The following is a 22,446-nucleotide window of genomic DNA, read 5'->3' as shown; positions in this document are numbered from 1 at the left end:
TCATCCACCACTAACAGAAAACTTGTTAACAACAGAAGCTGATGTATATCATGTTCAAATGACCAAATATAACTGTTAAACACTTTGAAGTGAGATGCTTTATTTTCTGATTCCCTTTCAAATGATGAACATTGGTGTGATTTTATGTTTAAATAATTAATTTCGAAACATTTATGCAGCATACTGTTTAATACATTGATGTTAACATTATTATATTATTTTGGTTATCTGTGTTGTTTATCAAGTTGAAAAAAATGTTATTTATATACAAATAAAGCTTATTAAGACTTATGAAGGTATGACTTATGAAGGTACTTATTGTTTTTTTTATGAAATAACATACTTTTTAAAGTGATAATATAGTCAATGACATTAATGTAGTAAGGTTTCTTGAAATGATTGTTCTTATTAATAAGGTTGAATAACCGACAGTATTCACGCCGCGAAAAAGTGGCGACAACTTTTTTTGGGCCAGTGGAACCCCTGTCAATGCTATTGCATTCAAACTTGGTACACTTACTTACTATCATGAGGGGACTGGGCAGGCAAATTTAGATAACTCTGGCGTGCATTTTGACTGAATTATGTGCCCTTTTTATACTTAGAAAATTGAAAAATTTGGTTACGTTTTGCGTTTAGGTCCATTTTTTTCAGAAAGTATCAATGCTATTGCATTCAAACTTGGTACACTTACTTACTATCATAAGGGGACTGGGCAGGCAAAGTTAGATAACTCTGGCGTGCATTTTGACAGAATTATGTGCCCTTTTTATACTTAGAAAATTGAAAATTTTGGTTAAGTTTTGTGTTTAGGTCCATTTTATTCCTTAAGTATCAAAGCTATTGCTTTCATACTTGCAACACTTACTAACTATCATAAGGGGACTGTGCAGGCAAAGTAATGTAACTCTGACTGGCATTTTGACAGAATTATGTGCCCTTTTTATACTTAGAAAATTGAAAATTTGGTTATGTTTTGTGTTTAGGTCCACTTTATTCCTACAGTATCAAAGCTATTGCTTTCATACTTGCAACACTTATTAACTATCGTAAGGGGACTGTGCAGGCAAAGTTATGTAACTCTGACTGGCATTTGGATGGAATTATGGGCCCTTTATACTTAGAAAATTGAAAGTTTGGTTAAGTTTTGTGTTTTGGTCCACTTTACCCCTAAAGTATCATAGATATTGCTTTCATACTTGGAACACTCGCAAACTATCATAAGGGTACAGTAAAAGGACAAGTTGCATAACTCTGGATGTCATTTTTATGGAATTATGGCCCTTTTTTGACTTAGTAACTTTGAATATATGGTTAAATTTTGTGTTTCGATCCACTTTACTTCTTAAGTATCAAGGCTATTGCTTTCAAACTTCAAATACTTTCATGCTATCATGAGGTTACTGTACCTGGCCACCAGCCCCCCCCCCAATCCCCCCCCCCCTATTTTTTTTTTTTTTTTTTTTTTTTTTTTTTTTTTTAAGATCATCTCACAAATGACCACCACACCTTCACACTATACCCCCCCCCCCCCCCCCCACCCCACTCCCTCCCCAATTTTTTTTTAAACGATTAAAAAACAAAACTATTTATTTTGATTATTTTATGTTTGAAATACCGTTCAACCGTCGCACCCAAGAATCCCCCCACCCCCCCTCTCCCCACCCGAATCCCCCCCCCCCCCTATTTTTTTTTTTTTTTTTTTTTTAAGATCATCTCACAAATTACCACCACACCCTCACACTATACCCCCCCCCCCCCCACCTCACCCCCCCCCAATTTTTTGTTTTTGAAACGGTTAAAAACACAAATATATTTTTTTTTTATTTTATGTTTGAAATACCGTCCAACCATCGCACCCAAGAATCCCCCCCATGCCCCCCCACCCCCCCTCGATTTTTTTTTTTCCTTTTTTTCGCATTTTTGGAAGATAATGTAATAAATGTCCACACACCCACACAATGCTCCCCTCTTCACTCCACCCCTCCCTCCTTTTTGATTGAAAATGAGAGTCCCTTCACCTTTAAAAAGAAAATAGCGGTCTGCACCCGCAAGGCGGTGCTCTTGTTAAATATAGGTGTACTGTTCGCGTTTCTCCAGTCTGTTGGTAGAATACCTGTAGATAGGCTTAACTGGAAGATATGGGTTACTGCAGGTGCAAGTTCCTCTGAGCAATGGCGGATTACTTTATTCGGGATACTGTCCGGTCCACTAGCTTTATTAACATTCAGTGCTTTTAGAAGTTTTTCTTCACCAGGGATTGTTATATTAAATTCTTTAATTTCTGGGTAACAAAGTCAGTGCCCTCACACTACTTTGGGGGAAGGGGTCAGCAGCCCTAAGAAGGGGGAATATTTGCGGCGTTTCCCTTTTTGGGGGATTTTTTTACTTACTCTCTCATTATTACATTTGTACATGTTTGCACTATATTCATTGCATTTTTCATAATTTAGTATGTTTGAAAGATTAAATTGAAATAGAATTGAGATATAATAATCATGAGACACATATTTCTAAAAAAAAAAAAAAAAATTTTTTTTTTAAGGGGAGTTTTTCCCCCCAAAATGGAAAAAAAGTATACTTTTCAGGTGGGGGACTGCCGCCAAAATTCGGCTGCAAATTTGATAGATCGAGGGCCCTGAAGGTTCACCTAACTCAGGGTTATTTTCTTTTGGGTCTTCCTTGGTAAATACTGATTTAAACTGGTTGTTTAGAATATCTGCCTTCGATTGACTGATTTGATATAATTTTCCATTACTTTTTAGTCCTGATACACCCACATTGTCTGTGCGTTTTGATTTTATATACTTCCAAGAAGACTTATTATTCCCATGGACTTTGATAGGAATTCATTCACGTAAGACCAGTGTGCATTCCTTAGTTCTTTCTGAAATTTTCTTTTATAAAGTTTAAATTGGTCCCAATCTTCTGATGCCTGTGTTTGTTTAGCTCTTTGGTGCAGTTTATGTTTTTTCTTGATTTTATTTTTCATACTTGATCAGGGCTTTCCTTTGACCCGAGCTCCCGGGTTTTGACGCTTGAAAATTACAGAAGACCCCTTTTTGACTCTTGAGAAAATTACGTCATGCGTCACATTTGACCCGGGGGAATATACTGACTTGTATAATGATGTAATCCAACGATGACTTTGTTTTTTAGATGTTAGATAATGGTACGTTCTTATCGAGTGCACTATTAATACCATTTTAAGCTCACCTGATTGCTCAGGTGAGCTTTTGTGACCGGTCTTTGTCCGTCGTATGTCCGTCTCTCCGTCCGTTAACATTTGCTGGTCAACACTCTAGAGGCCACATTTCTTGTCCCATCTTCATGAAACTTTGTCAGAAGCTTTGTCCCAATGAAATCTCGGCCGAGGTTGAAACTGGGTTGTGCCGGGTCAAAAACTAAGTCACTAGGTAAAAAAACAGAAAAACCTTGTAAACACTGTAGAAGTCACATTTCATACCCAATCTTCATGTAACTTTGTCAAAATGTTTGTCTGTATGATATCTTAGTTGAGTTGAAAAGTGGTTCCGGTCCGTTGTAAAACATGGCCGCCAGTGGGCGGGGCGGGGCAGTTTTCCTTATTTGGCTTTAGAGAAACCTTGGAAACACTCTAGAAGTCACAATTTTTGCCCAATCATCATGAAAGTTGGTCAAAACATTGGTTTAATTGATGTCTCAGATTAGTTCGAAAATGGTCGAGATCGGTGAAAAAACATGGCCGCCAGTGGGCGGGGCATTTTTCTCTATATGTATATAGTGGCAGTTTTCCCTATTTGGCTAAAGAGAAACCTTGTTAACACTCTAGAAGTCACAATTTTTGCCCAATCATCATGAAAGTTGGTCAAAACATTGGTTTTATTGATATCTCGGATGAGTTTGAAAATGGTCTGGATCGGTGAAAAAACATGGCCGCCAGTGGGCGAGGCATTTTTCTCTATATGTATATAGTGAAAACATATGAACACAGTAGAAGTCACATTTTTGGCCCAATTTTCATAAAATTTGCTCAGAACATTTGTTTTCTTGATACGAGAGTTTAGTTCAAAAATGGTTCCGGTCAGTTGAATAACATGGCTGCTGAGAGGGGGGCAGTTTTCTCATTATGCCCCCCCTCCCCTTTCGAAGAAGAGGGGGTATATTGTTTTGCTCATGTCAGTCCGTCTGTCCACCAGATGGTTTCGGGATGACTCGCAGATGACCCCTATTGATTTTCAGGTCACTAGGTCAAAGGTCAAGGTCACGATGACCCGAAAAAGTAAAATGGTTTCCGGATGATAATTTAAAAACGCTTATGCCCAGGATCATGAAACTTCATAGATACATTGATCATGACTCGCAGATGACTCCTATTGATTTTCAGGTCAAAGGTCAAGGTCACGGTGACCCAAAGCAGTAAAATGGTTTCCGGATGATAACTCAAGAACTCTTATGCCTAGGATCATGAAACTTCATAGATACATGTACATTGATTATGACTCGCAGATAACCCCTATTGATTTTCAGGTCACTAGGTCAAAGGTCAAGGTCAGAATGACCTGAAATAGTTGAATGGTTTCTGGATGATAACTCAAGAACACTTAGGCCTAGGATCATGAAACTTCATAGGTACATTGATCATGACTCGCAGATGACCCCTATTGATTTTCAGGTCACTATGTCATGGTCAGGGTGACCCGAAATAGTGAAATGGTTTCCAGATGATAACTCTAGAATGTTTATGCCTAGGATCATGAAACTTCATAGGTACATTGATCATGACGCGAAGATGACCCCTATTGCTTTTCAGGTCACTAGGTCAAAGGTCAAGGTCACGGTGACCTGAAATAGTAAAATGGTTTCTGGATGATAACTCAGAACGCTTATGCCTAGGATCATAAAACTTCATAGGTACAATGATCATGACTCGCAGATGACCCCTATTGATTTTCAGGTCACTAGGTCAAAGGTAAAGGTCACTGTGACGTGAAATAGTAAAATGGTTTCGGGATGATAACTCAAAAAAGCTTATGCCTAGGTTCATGAAACTTCATAGGTATATTGATCATGACTCGCAGATGACCCCTATTGATTATCAGGTCACTAGGTCAAAGGTCAAGGTTACAGTGCCAAAAAACTTATTCACACAATGGCTGTCAAGGTCACGTTGACTCAACTTAGAAAAATGGTTTCCGGATGATAACTCAAGAATGCTTACACCTAGGATCATGAAACTTCATATTAGGTACATTGATCATGACTCGCAGATGAAATAATGATGAAACTTGACCAGGATGTTTGTCTGGACAATATCTAGGTCAAGTTTGACATTTGGTAAAGATTGAATGAACTTGTTAATGGCTGCACGTGAAAATTGCGCTCTCGAAAAATTTCAATAATTTCAAAAATGGCTATCGATACTGTGCTTTACAGGATGCGAATTGGATTATTTGTGATGCCAAATAAGACAAGAAGTAGATTGTGTACACTGTGTGTGGGTAAAAGGAGTGTTAGTGTCTGTTTGCGTCTAGCTGTTTTCCTGTGTATGTTGATGTTACTGGGTGGGGATGTGGAGACGAATCCTGGACCGCCGCGTACACAAAAACAACGGACTTTATCGTTCGTTGAAACAGCAGCGAGAGCTACGGAGACGATTGCAACGCCCGCGAGTGCACGGGACGCTCATTTAAACACAAGCCGATCTAACCAGGACAGTGAGGTAATGTGTTTTCTCAGAGAAATGAAAGCCGAAGTGCGCGCTGATTTGTCAACGATAAACTCGAAAGTTGATGACATAAGTAACACAGTAAATTTGTTAAAAACAGAAAATGAATCGCTCAAACAGGAAAATCAAGAAATGAAGAAACAAATTCATAGCCTTTGTTCGAAAATTGACAGTTTAGAGGGTCATTCGCGGCGGAATAATTTGCGTTTTCTCGGGATCCCGGGAACAAGCGGGGAGAAGTGGGAGGAAACGGAACTGAAGGTACGACATTTCATCAATGACACACTTGGTTTGCCCGATCTTGAGCACGTCGAAATAGAAAGAGCGCACAGAGTGGGTAATAAAAATTCTGAAAAGCCCCAGATTGTCGCTAAATTTTCTCGCTACAAAGACCGTGAGACCATACTCAAAAAATCAAGGGAAGTTTTGGACAGGAATTCTCAATTTTCCGTACGCGAGGATTTCACTGAGCGAGTGCAACTACACAGGCGTGAACTGGGAAAGCGGTTAGTTCAAGCGCGAAGTCAAGGACAATACGCTTCATTGCGCTTTGACAAGCTATTTATTGATAACGAGGTGTACCAGTACGACGACTTGACCGGCGAAATTACTAAAATTGGAAATACCCGTGGAAGACAACATACACGCACGAACAATAGCCAGCGGAATGTGGTGAGAGGGGATTATCGCGAGGGCAGTGAGGCGGAACGATCCGATGACGAAAGCGAAGCTGGGGCAACAGGCGGGGTGGAATAGGATCGAGGTCAAGGCCCAACAGAAAACATTACCATTATAACATGGAATGTGTGTGGTCTAAGGAAACTTGTAAATAATTGTGACTTTGTAAATTATTTACTTTCATTTGATATCATAGGTTTATTAGAGACATGGGGTGAGAAAAACAATGAATTTTGTGATTTATTAGCAAATTATACATGTTTTGACTATGTGAGAACAAAAGTAACTAATGCATGGCGTAATAGTGGTGGAATAGCCGCGTATGTAAAAAACGATCTGTTAAAAGAAGGTTTCATTTCACAAATATGTCATAACTATCAGGATTGTATTGTTCTGTATATCAAAAGTTCTATGTATAGCTCTTTAAAAGATATCATATTATATATAGCCTATGTATCGCCAGAAGGTTCACCAATTTATGAGCGAATGAATGAGAATAATGGTATCACTATTATTGACTCTAATATTTCTTCTTTAAGAGTACTTTATGCTGATGCATGTATATACCTAGCAGGAGATTTAAACGCACGTACAAAAAAATTATTAGATTATATACCTGATGATAATGTGGATAACATTTTTAACATAGAGGTTGATTATAACACGGATCCCTTTGATCGCCCACGTAATAACAAAGACTCAGAACGATATAACAATTTTGGGAAAACACTCGTTGAACTGTGTTGTACGCAAGGTATGCATATTTTAAATGGGCGTAGCTACGATGATTTTTTAGGAAATTTTACATGTCTTACAAATAATGGCGCTAGTGTTGTTGACTACCATGTTGTATCCACTGAGCTATTTTCTCATATTACTTATTTTTGTGTGGAGATTAGGGATGAGTCTGATCATTTGCCTATTAGTTCTAAAATAGTTTTGGGGAAAAAGAAAATTATTCGTGCTAATTGCGGCAATCAACATTACTTTAATAACGGTAGCGAACACTTACCAAAAATAGAAAAGTATAAATGGAAAGACGCACACAAGCAAAATTTCATAAGAGTATTTGAAAACAGTTTTAACATTCAGCATGCGCAAATATTTGAAGCAATCGCGTGCACGGATATTGACGAAGCGATCGATAAAATTTTTAATTTGTACAAATACGCTGCATCCGATATGAAGGCTAATTATAAAACACACTATCTTAATAAAAATGACAATTCATTAAATCAACCGTGGTGGGATAGAGAATGCAACGCAGCTAAACAAACGAAGTACGCAGCATTACGAAGATTCCGTTTAAGTAATGATGCATCGGATTATCAATACTATATATCACTCCGTAGAGGGTTTAAAAATATGTGCTCGGACAAAAAACAAGCGTATCAAACGACGAAAAGAAACAAATTGGTTTTATCGCGTACTAAACCAAATTTGTTCTGGAAATTAATAAAAGGTAGTCATAAGACGAAAAACAAAGATTCTTGTAATATAGATCCATTTGCATGGTACGGTTATTTTAAAGGCCTTCTTTGTAAAGAAAATCAACCAAGTCTAATTGATATACAGCTAGAGGTTAACGAAACTGAAGATGATCAAGATCAAATTTTAAACTCAGAAATCACGAACGAAGAAATAATAAAAAGTATTTCAAAACTCAAAGATGGAAAATCGCAAGGGACCGATGGCCTTGGGGCAGAATTTTATAAAAGTACGATGCATATGATAAGTCCTTTACTTCGAGATTTATTTAATAAGATTCTAAATACAGGGCATTTTCCAAATATCTGGCGGGATAGTATAATTGTGCCGATATATAAGTCAGGCGCTACAGATGACCCCTCTAATTATAGAGGTATATCATTAATTAATGTAATGTATAAAATATTCTCCAATATCGTATACAACAGATTATGCAAATGGGCAGATTTTAACAATAAAATAGAAGAAGCACAAGCCGGTTTTCGCAAGGGATATTCAACCATTGATAATTTATTTACTCTTCAAAGCATGGTCCAAAAATATACGTGTAAACCTGGTGGTAGGTTTTATGTTCTATACGTAGACTTCCAAAAAGCATTTGATAGTTTGATTATTCATAAACTATTTACAGCTATGTGTAAAAATGGGGTCAAGGGGAAGCTTTTTCAAGTATTAAAATCGATGTATTCAAATCTACGCGTATGTGTACGGGTAAATGATAAAAATGTCACGCAAAACTTCAATTGTAACATCGGCACTAGGCAAGGGGACGTAACCAGCACTATAATTTTTAATTTATACATGAACGAGTTGTCTACCTTTCTAAAATCTAAAGGTCATAGGGGTATTTTTATCACCGAAGATATTTCAGACATTATTTGCATTCTTTTTGCCGATGACGTTGCGAGTTGCGCCGATACCGCGATCGAGCTACAATCACAATTGAACTCTATATCAGAATTTTGTGATAATACTGGTATGACAATTAATCAAAAAAAGACTGAAATTATTGTTTTTAGAAATGGAGGTCCGCTAAGAGCATACGAACATTGGGTCTTAAAAAATAATCCCGTAAATGTCACATCTGTATATAAATACATGGGTCTTCTTTTTACACCCAAATTATCATGGAGGAAAGCGAAAGAAAAACTTGCAGCTCAAGCCCGAAAATCTATTTTTGCTATTAAATCATACCAAAGAAACTTTGGATATTTTTCATACACGGAATATTTTAAATTGTTTGATTCAATGGTTAAACCCATACTTACATATGGCTCTGAGATATATGGAATAGAATTCTCAGACATTCTCGAAAAAGTACAAATCGAGTGTTGTAAATATTTCCTTGGTGTAAATAAATCTGTAAATGATAGCATTGTATTAGGAGAATGTGGTAGATTACCTCTTTGTATAGAACATCATGTAAAATGCGTTAAATATTGGTGTAAATTGATAAGTATGACAGAGGATCGATATCCTAGAAACTGTTATATTATGTTAAAGCGGCATGACGAAATCGGAAGAACTAATTGGGTGACATCTGTAAAAAATATTTTGTACCGTTATGGATTTGGTTTTGTTTGGATAAGTCAAGAGATAGGAAATGTGGAATTATTCTTAATGTCATTTAAACAAAGATTGATTGATTGTAATACACAGAACTGGCTTGAAGCTCTTGGAAATTCACCAAGATGCGATACTTACAAACAGTTCAAATCTATGTTAAACCCAGAAAAGTATTTGTTTATCGATATACCATTTTATGTTCGAAAGTCAGTTGCTAGATTCCGTTGTTCAAGCCATAAATTAGCTATTGAAACTGGTCGACATTTAGGAATTTCAAGAGAAAACCGATTATGTACATATTGTTCAGTCGTTTTTAATAATATGTGTATTGAAGATGAGTTTCATGTATTTTTTAAATGTCCAAAATTCAACCAAGAAAGGCAAATGTATATCTTTTCATGGTACAATGGTGAACAAAATTTCTTAAATTTTTGCAATCTTATGCAAATCTCTGATGAAAGTAAACTTAAAAGCATAGCCTTTTTTGTAACTGAAATAATGAAAAAGAAAGATGTAGATCAAAATTGATGTTCAAACTTGATGTATCACAACTCAAAAAATAACATGCTGTTACTTATGTATGCTGTATTTTGGGCCGGTGGCCTTTATTTACAAAATAAACTTTTGTCTTTGTCTTTGTCTCAAAGCCAAAATAGGGAGAAGTGGTAACATCTTTTGGAGAAATGGTACATTTGCATCATAGATCTTAGTTTTACATATATTTTGCTTCAAAAGATAGAATCAGGGCTCAGCCTAGGTTCAAATTTACACCATGCCAATTATCATTAATTAGAAACAACTCTCATTTCGCACTTTTGGGAACAACATTTACATACAAACACACACACTTAAGTGTTAATGTTGTGTTATTTCTGTATTAAACTGAGTTTAATCAATTTATTTAACACTTAATTCACATGCTATTTATGTAATAACTGGTAAGCGTCATTACTGCTGAAATAATTTCTATAATAGAGACTGAAATTGATGGTGGATTTCAAAAGGCAGCATTTCATTTATAGTAAGACATGTGTATAAAATCTACTTTTTTCTTCTTTGTTATTGACTGTAAATTTATGATGCTACTTTTAACATACTTTTTTCCTGTACAGGTGTATCAATTAAAACTTCAAGTGTAACAAAACCAGAAATGTACAGTATCTTTTTACTTCCTTGTAAAATTTAAGCAATTCAACATTAAATCAAATTTATATTTTGTTACAATTATTTGCTTTTAATTAAAAAATCATTTAAAATCTCTTTTTACAGCAGAGATAACAAATAAGACCTGTAAACGAGCCCCATACATGTATGTATTGCCAATGCTAGGTTACCTCTTCCCATTTGATCACTCTTGAATATTGTTTTAATGGGCCATTTAACTTTGCTGAATCATAGTTATTGGTAGCCAGCACAAGGCAATTAATCATTGCATCATCTATTAACAATTTCAAGAAGTGTAATAGCTCCAGACTGTTCTTTTGAATGTTCAACTTTGCATGACCTGTAAATCGGGCAACTTATGGCTGAGAATCCTCCTGTGTCAATTTTCCACATCAAATTGATTTTAACAGAGGTGTCAAAGTTCAGGATTATTCCTGAAATCAGGATTTTGGCCCTTAAGGACCAATTTTGATATTGATATAAATCAGAGGATTTTTTCTGGAATTTTAAGATTATTGTCACAAAATGTTATCTTAAACACAAATTATTTTACTTTAACATATTGTTTACAAAGTTATAAACACTAGTTAACAAAGTTACATGAATTATTAACCCTTTTTTGCTCTGGCCCCAAAACGATAGGCTTATTTTCAGGATTTTAGATTTTGGCCAATTGACACCCCTGTTTAATCAGTCAATGTCTGGCACAAAGTAAATCATTAAAAGGAGTAGAAGTCACTTCGCCTTCATGAAATTCATGTGTGAAGTGCAGATTAATTTAGAGAAGAAATCGCCCACTTCGCCCACTCGCAAGACCCCTGATTCCTCTGGTGATGACATATTACACACTTAGGAAGATAATTCAGCCATGTTTGTTTGTATAATACTCCAGTTTGTTTTCTTATAATTGTAGATCTTCCTTCTTTTTGGTTTGTTATACCTTGGCTTGATGTCGCAGTCTATTATCACAGTTTCATGGTTGAAGCCAAAACAAATTACTTCTCAAAGTAACATTGATTCTTTTTATACGGCAAAAGTTGTTTCCAGTAAAAAAAAATGTACTGCTAATACTGAATTATTTAATTTCCTCTGTTTTCAAATAAAAAAAGGGCACACTTTAACGCCAATACATGTAAAACAACTGTTGAAAGTTGGCAAAACAGTTTTCCGTGGCTCACAGTGGTGGACGGTAAGGACGAAGTTCGTCTTAAATGTCAAATCTGCCAACAATACAAGGCTGATAATGTTTGGGCCACTGACGGAGCAATCAACATTCAAAAGTCGGCAATATTTTTACTTTTAGCAAATTACCCTTCAAGAAAGGCAAAATTTGACCATTTACCCCCATGCTTTGAAAAGTGGGGGTATTTACCCCCATGGGTCAAAAATTATCTATAACGCTGGCGAGTTGTTAATATTTTAACTCGCCTTTTTTTCTTTCCAACTCGCAATACAAGTTTTAAAAAAAAAGCATTCTTTGGTAGATCTAAACTCAAAAAATAAAGCCCTGAACTTGTAGTGATACTGTGGTAACAGATACACAAATATAAAACTGGTGGAACTATGTTTATTTTTACTAAAAATGTTTAAAAATGCAAGAACAGTGCAAATTAGTTAATTACAATATTTAATGGTATACTATAATCTTGGTCTTTCTCAGCAACTTTCAGCCTTGTGACACCTTGTCGAGTATTTTTGTTTTTAAATAAAGTATACACTGATTGCAAAGCTCAAAAATGAACTGTTTGATCAATAACCCAATGTTCAAACCTTTTTTTAGCTCACCTGAGCACAACATGCTCATGGTGAGCTTTTGTGATCGCCTTTTGTTCGTCGTCCGTCCTGCGTCGTCCGGGGTACGGCGTCAACATTTGCCTTGTTAACACTCTAGAGCCCACATTTATAGTATAATCTTCATAAAATTTAGTCAAAAGATTGGTCTCAATGATATCTTGGACGAGTTCGCAAATGATGCCGGTTGGTTGAAAAACATGGCGGCCAGGGGGCGGGGCATTTTTGTCCCCTACCGGTGAAACCGGAGGGGACTTACATGTATCATTTGCACTCCGTCTGTCAGTCTGTCTGTTAGTCAATCCGTCACACTTTTCTGGATCCTGCGATAACTTTAAACGTTCTTCATATTTTTTCATAAAACTTGAAACATGGATAGATTGCCTCATTTATTTTCAGATCTTCATGAAACTTGGTCAGAAGATTTGTCCAAGTGATAGCTTGGATGAGTTAGAAAATGGTTTCAGTTGCTTAAAAAACATGGCCACCAGGAGGCGAGGCATTTTCCCTTATTAATGGCTTTAGTAAAACCTTGTTAACACTCTAGAGGCCACATTTATTGTCCAATCTTTGTGATATTTGGTCAGAAGTTTGGTCTCAATAATATCTTGGATGAGTTCGAAAATGGTTCCAGTTGCTTGAAAAAAATGGCTTCCAAGGGGCGGGGCATATTTTCTTATATGGCTATAGTAAAATCTTGTTAACACTCTAGAGGCCACATTTATTGTCCGATCTTCATGAAACTTGGTCAGACGATTAGTCCCAATGATATCTTGGATGAGTTTGAAAATGGTTCCGCTTGGTGGAAAAACAGGCTGCCAAGGGGGCGTGGCATTTTTCCTTGTAAAGCTACATGTACACATGGATAGTAAAACCTTGTTAACACTCTAGAAGTCATAATTATTGTCCGATCATCATGAAACTTGGTCAGAAGATTTGTCCCAATGATATCTTGGACAAGTTCGAAATCGGTTCCAGTTGCTTGAAAAAGTGGCCACCAGGGGGAGGGGCGCTTTTCCTTATATGGACTTATGAATCTTTATGAAACTTTGTCAGAATATTTATTTAAATGATATTTTGGATGTGTATGAAAATGGTTCTGGTCTGTTGAAAAACGTGGCTGCCAGGATGTTCACTAGTCATGACAGTTGGTAAGAACATTTTGTTCTAAGACATCTTGGGCTGCACAGAACAAGTCAGTTCCTTTGAATCTCAGGTGAGCGACTTTGGGCCTTTCAGGTCCTCTTGTTTTTAAATGCACTAACAATTTTTAACAGGAAGTTAAGATCTCAGGGTTCTCATTTTTATTCAGCAATCAACTATTTGATCCCAGGCTTTTCTTCACAAAGAAGTGCGTGATGTTGTACATGCAATCTTAGAAGTTTTGCATGCTTTTAGTGATATGATGTAACTGTAGTGTATTGACTTCTCAGAAAATGGTTAAGGTCATGTCAGCCTTGTGCAATAGTAACATCTGACATATTTGAAAGATGAGGGCATGTGTTTGCAGGATGAGTGAAAATTGTAAGGTGCATGTCCCACAGGACTAGTGCATTGATGAAATATTTTTGTCCCCTGCTAACTTAATCCAGTTTATAAGAAAGTCACAGAAAAGTGCTTATTACATGTATATGAAAATGATAGTAAGAATATTTTTTATTTTTACAAAAATACAATTGGAACACTAATGAACAGTTTTGTTTGAAAATATTTATTTTTTTTAATTTTGATGTCTATTGTCTTATTCAAAATTCACACAATACAGCAATGTAGTGAAATTATTTAAGTATCAAAACCACAAAAACCTAACTTTTTCAGTGTAGCTTGTAAAATAATCTGCATTGATCAAAACCACCAAAAAGAAATTTTGTTTGCAGAGTTCTAATTTAGATTTGGCAGCTCTGGTGGCGGATGAAGGGCAAGGGCAGATTTAAGCACTGCATTAGAATTTCTCAAAGCCCACATAAATTATTCCCTTTTTGCAAATTGTGTAAAATGCTTATAATGTCATGATCTTATTATAAGTGAATATTACAAATGTACAAATATTCAGACTAATATTTTATCCATTTGTTTTTTTTTATATTAATTTGCAGGTAGGCAACTACTTGCGAATGTTTCGGGGTTCCTTGTATAAAAGGTTTCCTTCTATGTGGAGAAGACTAATAACAGCAGATGAACGAAAAAAATTGGCACAAATAGGTAAGAAACTACTAGCACAACCCTAAAGAAAAATCTAGGATCACAAAGTGCAGGGTGGAAACCATTTAATCATCTTATGAAGTAACAGTAATGCTAACCATGTTGTTTTGTTATTAGGTCACCTGAGCACAACGTGCTCATGGTGAGCTTTTGTGATCGCCATTTGTCCGTCCTGCGTTGTCCGTTGTGCGACGTCAACATTTGCCTTGTTCACTCTCTAGAGGCCACATTTATTGTCCAATCCTCATGAAATTTGGTCAGAAGATTGGTTTCAATGATATCTTCGATTAATCGGAAAATGGTTACGTTTGCTTGAAAAACATGGCTGCCAAGGGGAGGGGCATTTTTCCTTATATGGCTATATATGGCTATAGTAAAATCTTGTTAACACTCTAGAGGCCACATTTATTGTCTGATCTTCATGAAACTCGGTCAGAAGATTCATCCCAATAATATCTTGGACGAGTTCGAAAATGATGCTGGTTGGTAAAAAAACATGGCCGCCAGGGGGCGGGGCCTTTTTCCTTATATGGCTATAGTTAAACCTTGTTAACACTCTAGAGGCCACATTAATTTCCAGATCTTCATGAAATTTGGTCAGACGATTGGTTTCAATGATATCTTGGATGAGTTCAAAAATGGTTACGTTTGCTTGAAAAACATGGCTATCAAGGGGCGGGGCATTTTTCCTTATATGTCTATATATGGCTATAGTAAAATCTTGTTAACACTCTAGAGGCCACATTTATTGTCTGATCTTCATGAAACTTGGTCAGAAGATTCATCCTAATAATATCTTGGACGAGTTCGAAAATGATGCCGGTTTGTTGAATAACATGGCCGCCAGGGGGCAGGGCATTTTTCCTTATATGGCTATATAAGGCTATAGTAAAATCTTGTTAACACTCTAGAGGCCACATTTATAGTCCAATCTTCATGAAATTTGGTCAGAAGATTGGTCTCAATGATATCTTGGATGAGTTTGAAAATAATTATGTTTGCTTGAAAAAAATGGCTTCCAAGGGGCGGGGCATATTTTCTTATATGGCTATAGTAAAATCTTGTTAACACTCTAGAGGCCACATTTACTGTCCGATCTTCATGAAACTTGGTCAGAAGATTCATTCAGATAATATCTTGGATGAGTTCAAAAATGATGCCGGTTGGTTGAAAAACATGGCTGCCAGGGGGCGGGGCATTTTTCCTTATATGGCTATAGTAAAACCTTGTTAACACTCTAGGGGCCACATTTATTTTCCGATCTTCGTGAAACTTGGTCATAAGATTTGTCCCAATAATATCTTGTTATCTCAGGTGAGTGATTTGGGCCTTTCAGGCCCTCTTGTTATTGCAGTTTGCCTAATAGTAATAAAGTTTTGGACTTTTATAAAAAACATAAAGCATCTTCTTTCAGCTGGATTTGGACAACATTCTTTAGCTACCAATATAACATTGTTGCGCTCAAAGGAAGTTGATGAAATAATAGAAAGTGGTGGTGAAAAGTACAAGGATGTGGCTGTTCCAGCAGAAGTTAACTCAGTAAAAAGGTATGTTGAATATTGTAAACATGCAGATGTTGACACAAAATTAATGTTCGCAGATCATTTTTTCTTAAATTATATTGATACATGTTACATCAAATAATATAAAACATAAGTGTAAAAATGCCTTTTGTTGATCTAAATTATGATAATACAAAATCTTATAATGGAGTAAAAGTTACAAGAGGTTGGCCATTAATGCATCTTTGATCCATCTACATTTATGCATTGCCATTGAAGCAAAAACGGGGGGATTGTGTTAATAATCAAGGCAGGGCTGTGGAATTTCTATGCCAAACTAGACCAAATAATGACTTGTTGTCCAGGAACAGTGCACTAATCCATGTAACTTGTCCACCAAAAAAAGTGAGTGAATGAGGGAGATTAGGGAAGGGAGAGAGGGAGGGAAGTTTAGTTGCCCATACACATAATCCGTCATTATTGTAATATGGCAATCAGTATCAACAGCAAAGCCGTGTCCTCCCGATTGTCCCACATTCAGAAATCCATTACCACGTTCAAGTAGGTGTGAAGAGGGTTGTGAAGGAAAAGTTAAAGGTCAGTTCACAAATTGCAGTCCACAAGTATTGGACAAACTTGCATGCGTTATAAACATAATTTAAGTATTATAAATAGGGATGGCAAACCTAAGCAAATCCGTAACCGGTTAACCTGTTTTGATATTCGAGCGGTCATCCGGTTAAGCGCCTGTCTTTGTACCACATAAATAAAAAACAACATCCGAAAAACGTATGAGTTTATAAACAATTTTTCATATGCTTGTCGGTGAACTGTGATATTTCTTTGTTGTAATATTAGCTTCACGTCATTTACACATAATTATTGTTCTACATCTCGATCAATAAAAGCTAGTGCAGAATTTCAATTGTGTTGTGTTTTATTAACACCCATTATCCTTAAAGAATTACATGCATTAACAGTTTGCTGATTAATAACAATTGTCAATTAGCGTAAATATATTTTGCAACAGGCAAATCGTTAAAGTCTGCAATAGTTATTAAAACAAAAGTGATGGGGTGTAATCATTTTCACGCTTTATTGATTTTTATCAAGAAATGGTAGTCAAACTAATGGCATACTTCACGGCACGTGTAAATTGTGACATATCATATCATGAAAAAAAAAATTGTAATTGACTCTCTTTCTGAGCCAGTCATCTTTTTCGGAGTATTTACATAGCAGTCCAGTGATGTCAGCTTTACTGGAGATGGCTCACATCGAAATTCAGCGGGGTGTTTTAATCTCATGTGATTAGAGAGCTTGGATGTACCCCCCTGCAACGACAGTGTCGTTGGGCATAGTATGCATGTAGCTGATTTCTTGTCAGCAACCTGTTTGAAAAATTTCCAGGCATCCGATGAGAGAGGCATGATTATAGATTGTCGCTTACTTTTAAAATACGTGCTATCTGATCAAGCTTTACCGACTTTATACTGGATATTCACGTTGATGTTCTATTTATAAAAAAAAAGGACATATTGCAGTCAAATGTGCTAATTGACAAGCGTAATTGGTCGGTTTATAATTTAAATTTATCAATATTTGAATAATTGAAACACAATAGACTGTGAAGTGCTGAACAAACACACTGCAGAGTAGGTGCCTGCTCATGATACAGCTGCACCCGGATGGTTTACAACTCTGATCGCTTTCGATCCACAGGGGGGCATCACGGGGTGGTAATTGCCGATAATTTGCGATCAGATTAGCGGATTAGCCAATACAGTGAAATGAAGTAAAAACAAAACTTACGCTTTGAGCATTAATTTTGTTCAACAAAAAAATGCGTTTTCTGCAAGAGTAACCGAATATTAATTTTGTAATCGGTTAACCTCCTTAAGAAACGGATAACCGGTTTACCGATTAACCGTTGCCATCCCTAATTATACAGATCATAACTGGGCTTTATTTTGATTAAGTTTGATCAAAGTATAGAAAACAATGATTATATATTCTTTGTTTGTCATACAAACACAATATTAATTTAAACTTAAAAAATCAAAAGAAAAAACTGTTATTTTTATATAATTCAATAACGGTCGAAAATCACAAACATTCATTAAACCGGCAAAACAATGTTTCTGGGGGCATTTAACGTTCTAATGGTCTGATAAATTATAAGCCTTGTCTTCGTATTTAACAAAATATAAATAAATTAAGATATTTGTATTTGTTCAAATTGATGATTAGTCTTGAGGATTGTACACCTCTACAATTCAAGGAAAACATTCAACAAAAACAGGAGAGATTTTTGTAACCTCTTTGAAGACTGTCATTTTTTTAGACTGTTTTAACTTTGGGTTATTTTAACTTATCAATTCAACTGTTATCTGTTGATAATTGTCAGAACTGCTGATTTTACAAAATTAACAAGTTTGTTTAAAGAACAGGAAGTTCAAGAAGGATTAAATAAACATTATTTGCTTTTTTGTGTGTATTTTTGTCTTGAATGTTTGAACAACACTGTTGTTCAGTTTTCCAACAAGTGAGTATTGAATGTCCACAAGATGAATCATAAGTTGATTTTTCAGTTTCATTCCTAAATCTGTGCAGATGATTATTGTGATTTTTACCGTGACTGGAGAATCAAAGAAAATGTGTTTGTTCAAATGCAAGTAATTTCAATCAGTCATGCAAAGCAAATTGATCTTGTATCGGAAAAACAGAAAATTATTATCCCTGAACCATTAATGCATTATGATTTTTATTTGCTTTGTTAAATCGTTGAATTCTGAATGAGCATAATATGTGATGTATCTAATTAGTTAATGATTGTTTGCATTTCTTTTACATAGGGGTGACCCAAAGACAAAGCGAGCCACTTGGGTACCAACCGTTCCAAGCTCTTCTCATCATCTTGATGCAGTGCCTTGCTCTACTCCAATCAACAGAAACAGAATAGGCAAACCAAAAGTTCGGACATTTCCTTTATGGTATGTACATAATACATTTGTTTAAATTTTTTTTTTTTAATTTAACAAAATCCTCTCATTTATTAGACTAAAGATTATGTGATTATTGAGTTTGAAAAGAATTGAATGGTTTTGATTTTTAGCTCACCTGATTGCTCAGGTGAGCTTTTGTGACCCGTCTTTGTCTGTCGTATGTCCGTCCGTCTGTCCGTAAACATTTGCTCGTAAACACTCTAGAGGCCACATTTCTTGTCCCATATTCATGAAACTTGGTCAAAAGCTTTGCCCCAATAAAATCTCGGCCGAGTATAAAACTGGGTTGTGCCGGGTCAAAAACAAGGTCACTAGGTAAAAAAAAGAAAAACCTTGTAAACACTGTAGAAGTCACATTTCATTCCCAATCTTCATGTAACTTTGTCAAAATGTTCGTCCGAATGATATCTTGGTTAATTTCAAAAGTGGTTCTGATCCGTTGAAAAACATGGCCGCCAGTGGGCGGGGCATTTTTCCTTATTTGGCTATAGAGAAACTTTGTAAACACTCTAGAAGTCACAATTTTTGCCCAATCATCATGAAAGTTGGTCAAAACATTGGTTCAATTGATGTCTCAGACGAGTTCGAAAATGGTCGAGATCGGTGAAAAAACATGGCAGCCAGTGGGCGTCGCATTTTTCTCTATATGTATATAGTGGCAGTTTTTCCTATTCGGCTATAGAGAAACCTTGTAAACACTCTGGAAGTCACAATTTTTGCCCAATCATCATGAAATTTGGTCAAAACATTGGTTTTATTGATATCTCGGACGAGTTTGAAAATGGTAGGGATTGGTGAAAAACATGGCTGCCAGTGGGCGGGGCATTTTTCTCTATATGTATATAGTGGAAACATGTGAACACAGTAGAAGTCACATTTTTGGCCCAATTTTCATGAAATTTGCTCAGAACATTTGTTTCCTTGATTCGAGAGTTGAGTTAAAAAATGGTTCCAGTCAGTTAAATAACATGGCTGCTGGGAGGGGGGCAGTTTTTTCATTATCCCCCCCCTCCCCCCCTTTGGAAGAAGAGGGGGTATATTGTTTTGCTCATGTCGGTCCGTCCGTCCACCAGATGGTTTTCGGATGATTACTCAATAGCACTTATGCCAAGGATCATGAAACTTCATAGGTACATGAATAATGACTCGCACATGACTCCTTTTGATTTTTAGGTCACTACAGGCTGTCAAGCGGTCATATTTTTTCCTACTATTTCCTACTTTTTCACCAGGATCCTACTTTTTCCTATTTTTTTACCAAATCTTCCTACTATTCCTACTTTTTCATTTTCAATTGAGAATATTTTTTTTTAAGAGTTTATTTAGTAAACTTGCAGTATGAATGAATCTATGGCATGACTGTATCCCTGTTAATTTGCATTCATCTAGATGAGACCTGACAATTAACCCTCAAACAAACCCATGCTGACTGTCTGCTAGCACTCATTCAGGAAGCATAAATATTTATTTCTTATGTAACTTTTCAAATTATTGACAAGTTTTTTTTTAAGTAACAATAGTGCCTTGTTTACTTCCTTAGCATTTGTTCACTGCAGACTTCACTACCTTACACAGTTCCCAGTGATGCAAGAGCTGAGGGAACCCATTGTTTATTCCAGTTTTATTTTGTTTCCATTGACAACAATTTGACCAAACCTTATGCATGTTTACATGATATTGCTGTTTGGAATGTAGAGATATAGAGATACCATGTATTGTATGAGTGGTTATGTAATATGGAATTTATTACACAAGTTATTGGAAAAAGATAAAACTGATGCTTTGCCGAGTTTTCATCATTTACAAATATAATGTAATAAATTCTGTATTACATGACAACGGATATGATGTTCTATTGATATCATAGGTACATCCTGTTTAGTATTTAAAGATAAATGCACAGAGCCTAAATGCCCTGATACATTTTTATGCTCCCGGTAGGGTGGCATATAGCAGTTGTACTGTTAGTCCGTTTGTCTGTCTGTGTGTCCGTCCGAGAACTTTAATATGGGCCATAACTTTTGCAATATTAAAGATAGCAACTTGATATTTGGCATGCATGTGTATCTCATGAAGCTGCACATTTGAGTGGTGAAAGGTGAAGGTCATCCTTCAAGGTCAAAAGTAAAAAAATACAATCCAAGGAAAGTAATAAGCTTTAAAAGGGAGATAATTTCTAAACCTGCCAAATGATGAATTTGACATTTTATTTCAAAGCGGCGCAATAGTGGGCATTGTGTTTCTGACAAACACAATTCTTGTCTAATGATGCCATAGCTAGTGAGGTAACTTCAAGGTGTTAAAGCGTAGTATTAAAATTATTTAACAGCATTATTACACTCCCGCGAAGTCATCAATAATGTAAAAACCATTATTTGAAACTGGAATAAACAATGTAGTGCAACTGTTTAATTGCCCAATCAATGATGTCATAAAAGATGTCAGGTGATAAGGTCCTATCTCCAGTTGCAAAATCTGCTCTGCAATGACCAGTCATTTTGAATGTAACTTAAGTTATTATAACTGCACCCTATTGTCAATTTAAAGGTTTCACAATGTAGCTGTAGCAGAGCATTGACACTGCTTTATATACTAGTATTAATCTTGAACAACAAGTTGGTGTATCACTAAATAAATTTGGTCTTCTGCTTAAGGATATAACATGCACAATATATTACCATTTTTATATCGATACACAGAAGACCTCTAACCACTTATTTGATGATACACCAAAATGAACAGCATCTAATTATACTTCTTTATCAGGGTAGCTTTGCTTGAAACTTAATTATCATAGATACACTATAAGTGCTAAAATGCCTAGTGGGAAAACAAAGTTTAACCCTTCATGGATGGAAAAGTTGGACAACAGTGGAAAAACACTTGAATCATGGTGCAAGAGAGATACTGGCAATGAGTTTGCAAGATATTATACTGTCTGAATGAAGTCCATCTTGTTGTAATTCTGGTGCTAATCAACTGATAAGTCATGCAGATGGATAAAAACACAAGGAAAACATGAAATACATGCATGATAATTCACAAAAGCATGGAAGTGCCCCAAAGCCAAGCAGCTCTCAGGGTGGTGGGGATAAATCTATCTGTATGCAAGTACAACCATCACACAAGGAACAGATACAAAAGGCTGAAATCTTCTGGGCCCTTAAGGTAGCTTCAAGTGGGTATCCATACAGAACATGTGATGGCACTCCTGCTCTGTTTCAAGCTATGTTTCCTGGACCTGTGTCTAAAAAATTAGTATTATGTATTCCTACTTTTGAGGGAAAAGTTCCTACTTTTTCCTAATTTTTTATTACTTTTCTTGCAAAAGTAGTTCCTATTT

The 22,446-nt window shown here is 36.0% G+C and overlaps 1 protein-coding gene across 2 annotated transcripts in view; it reads left to right on the top strand.

Annotated features, from left to right (window-relative positions):
- LOC127854510 (SWI/SNF-related matrix-associated actin-dependent regulator of chromatin subfamily B member 1-like) overlaps window positions 1-22,446 on the top strand; it is a 34,744-nt gene that overhangs the window by 2,172 nt on the left and 10,126 nt on the right. For both annotated transcript variants that reach the window (XM_052389584.1, XM_052389577.1), the window contains exons 2-4: window positions 14,491-14,596; window positions 16,011-16,143; window positions 18,954-19,091. In XM_052389584.1, the coding sequence (XP_052245544.1) occupies window positions 14,491-14,596; window positions 16,011-16,143; window positions 18,954-19,091 (377 nt within the window). The remainder of the gene's footprint in view (window positions 1-14,490; window positions 14,597-16,010; window positions 16,144-18,953; window positions 19,092-22,446) is intronic.

This window comes from Dreissena polymorpha, chromosome 1 (assembly GCF_020536995.1).
Source record: "Dreissena polymorpha isolate Duluth1 chromosome 1, UMN_Dpol_1.0, whole genome shotgun sequence".
Taxonomy (NCBI): Eukaryota; Metazoa; Mollusca; class Bivalvia; order Myida; family Dreissenidae; genus Dreissena; species Dreissena polymorpha.
This window is presented reverse-complemented; position numbering and strand designations above follow the sequence as displayed.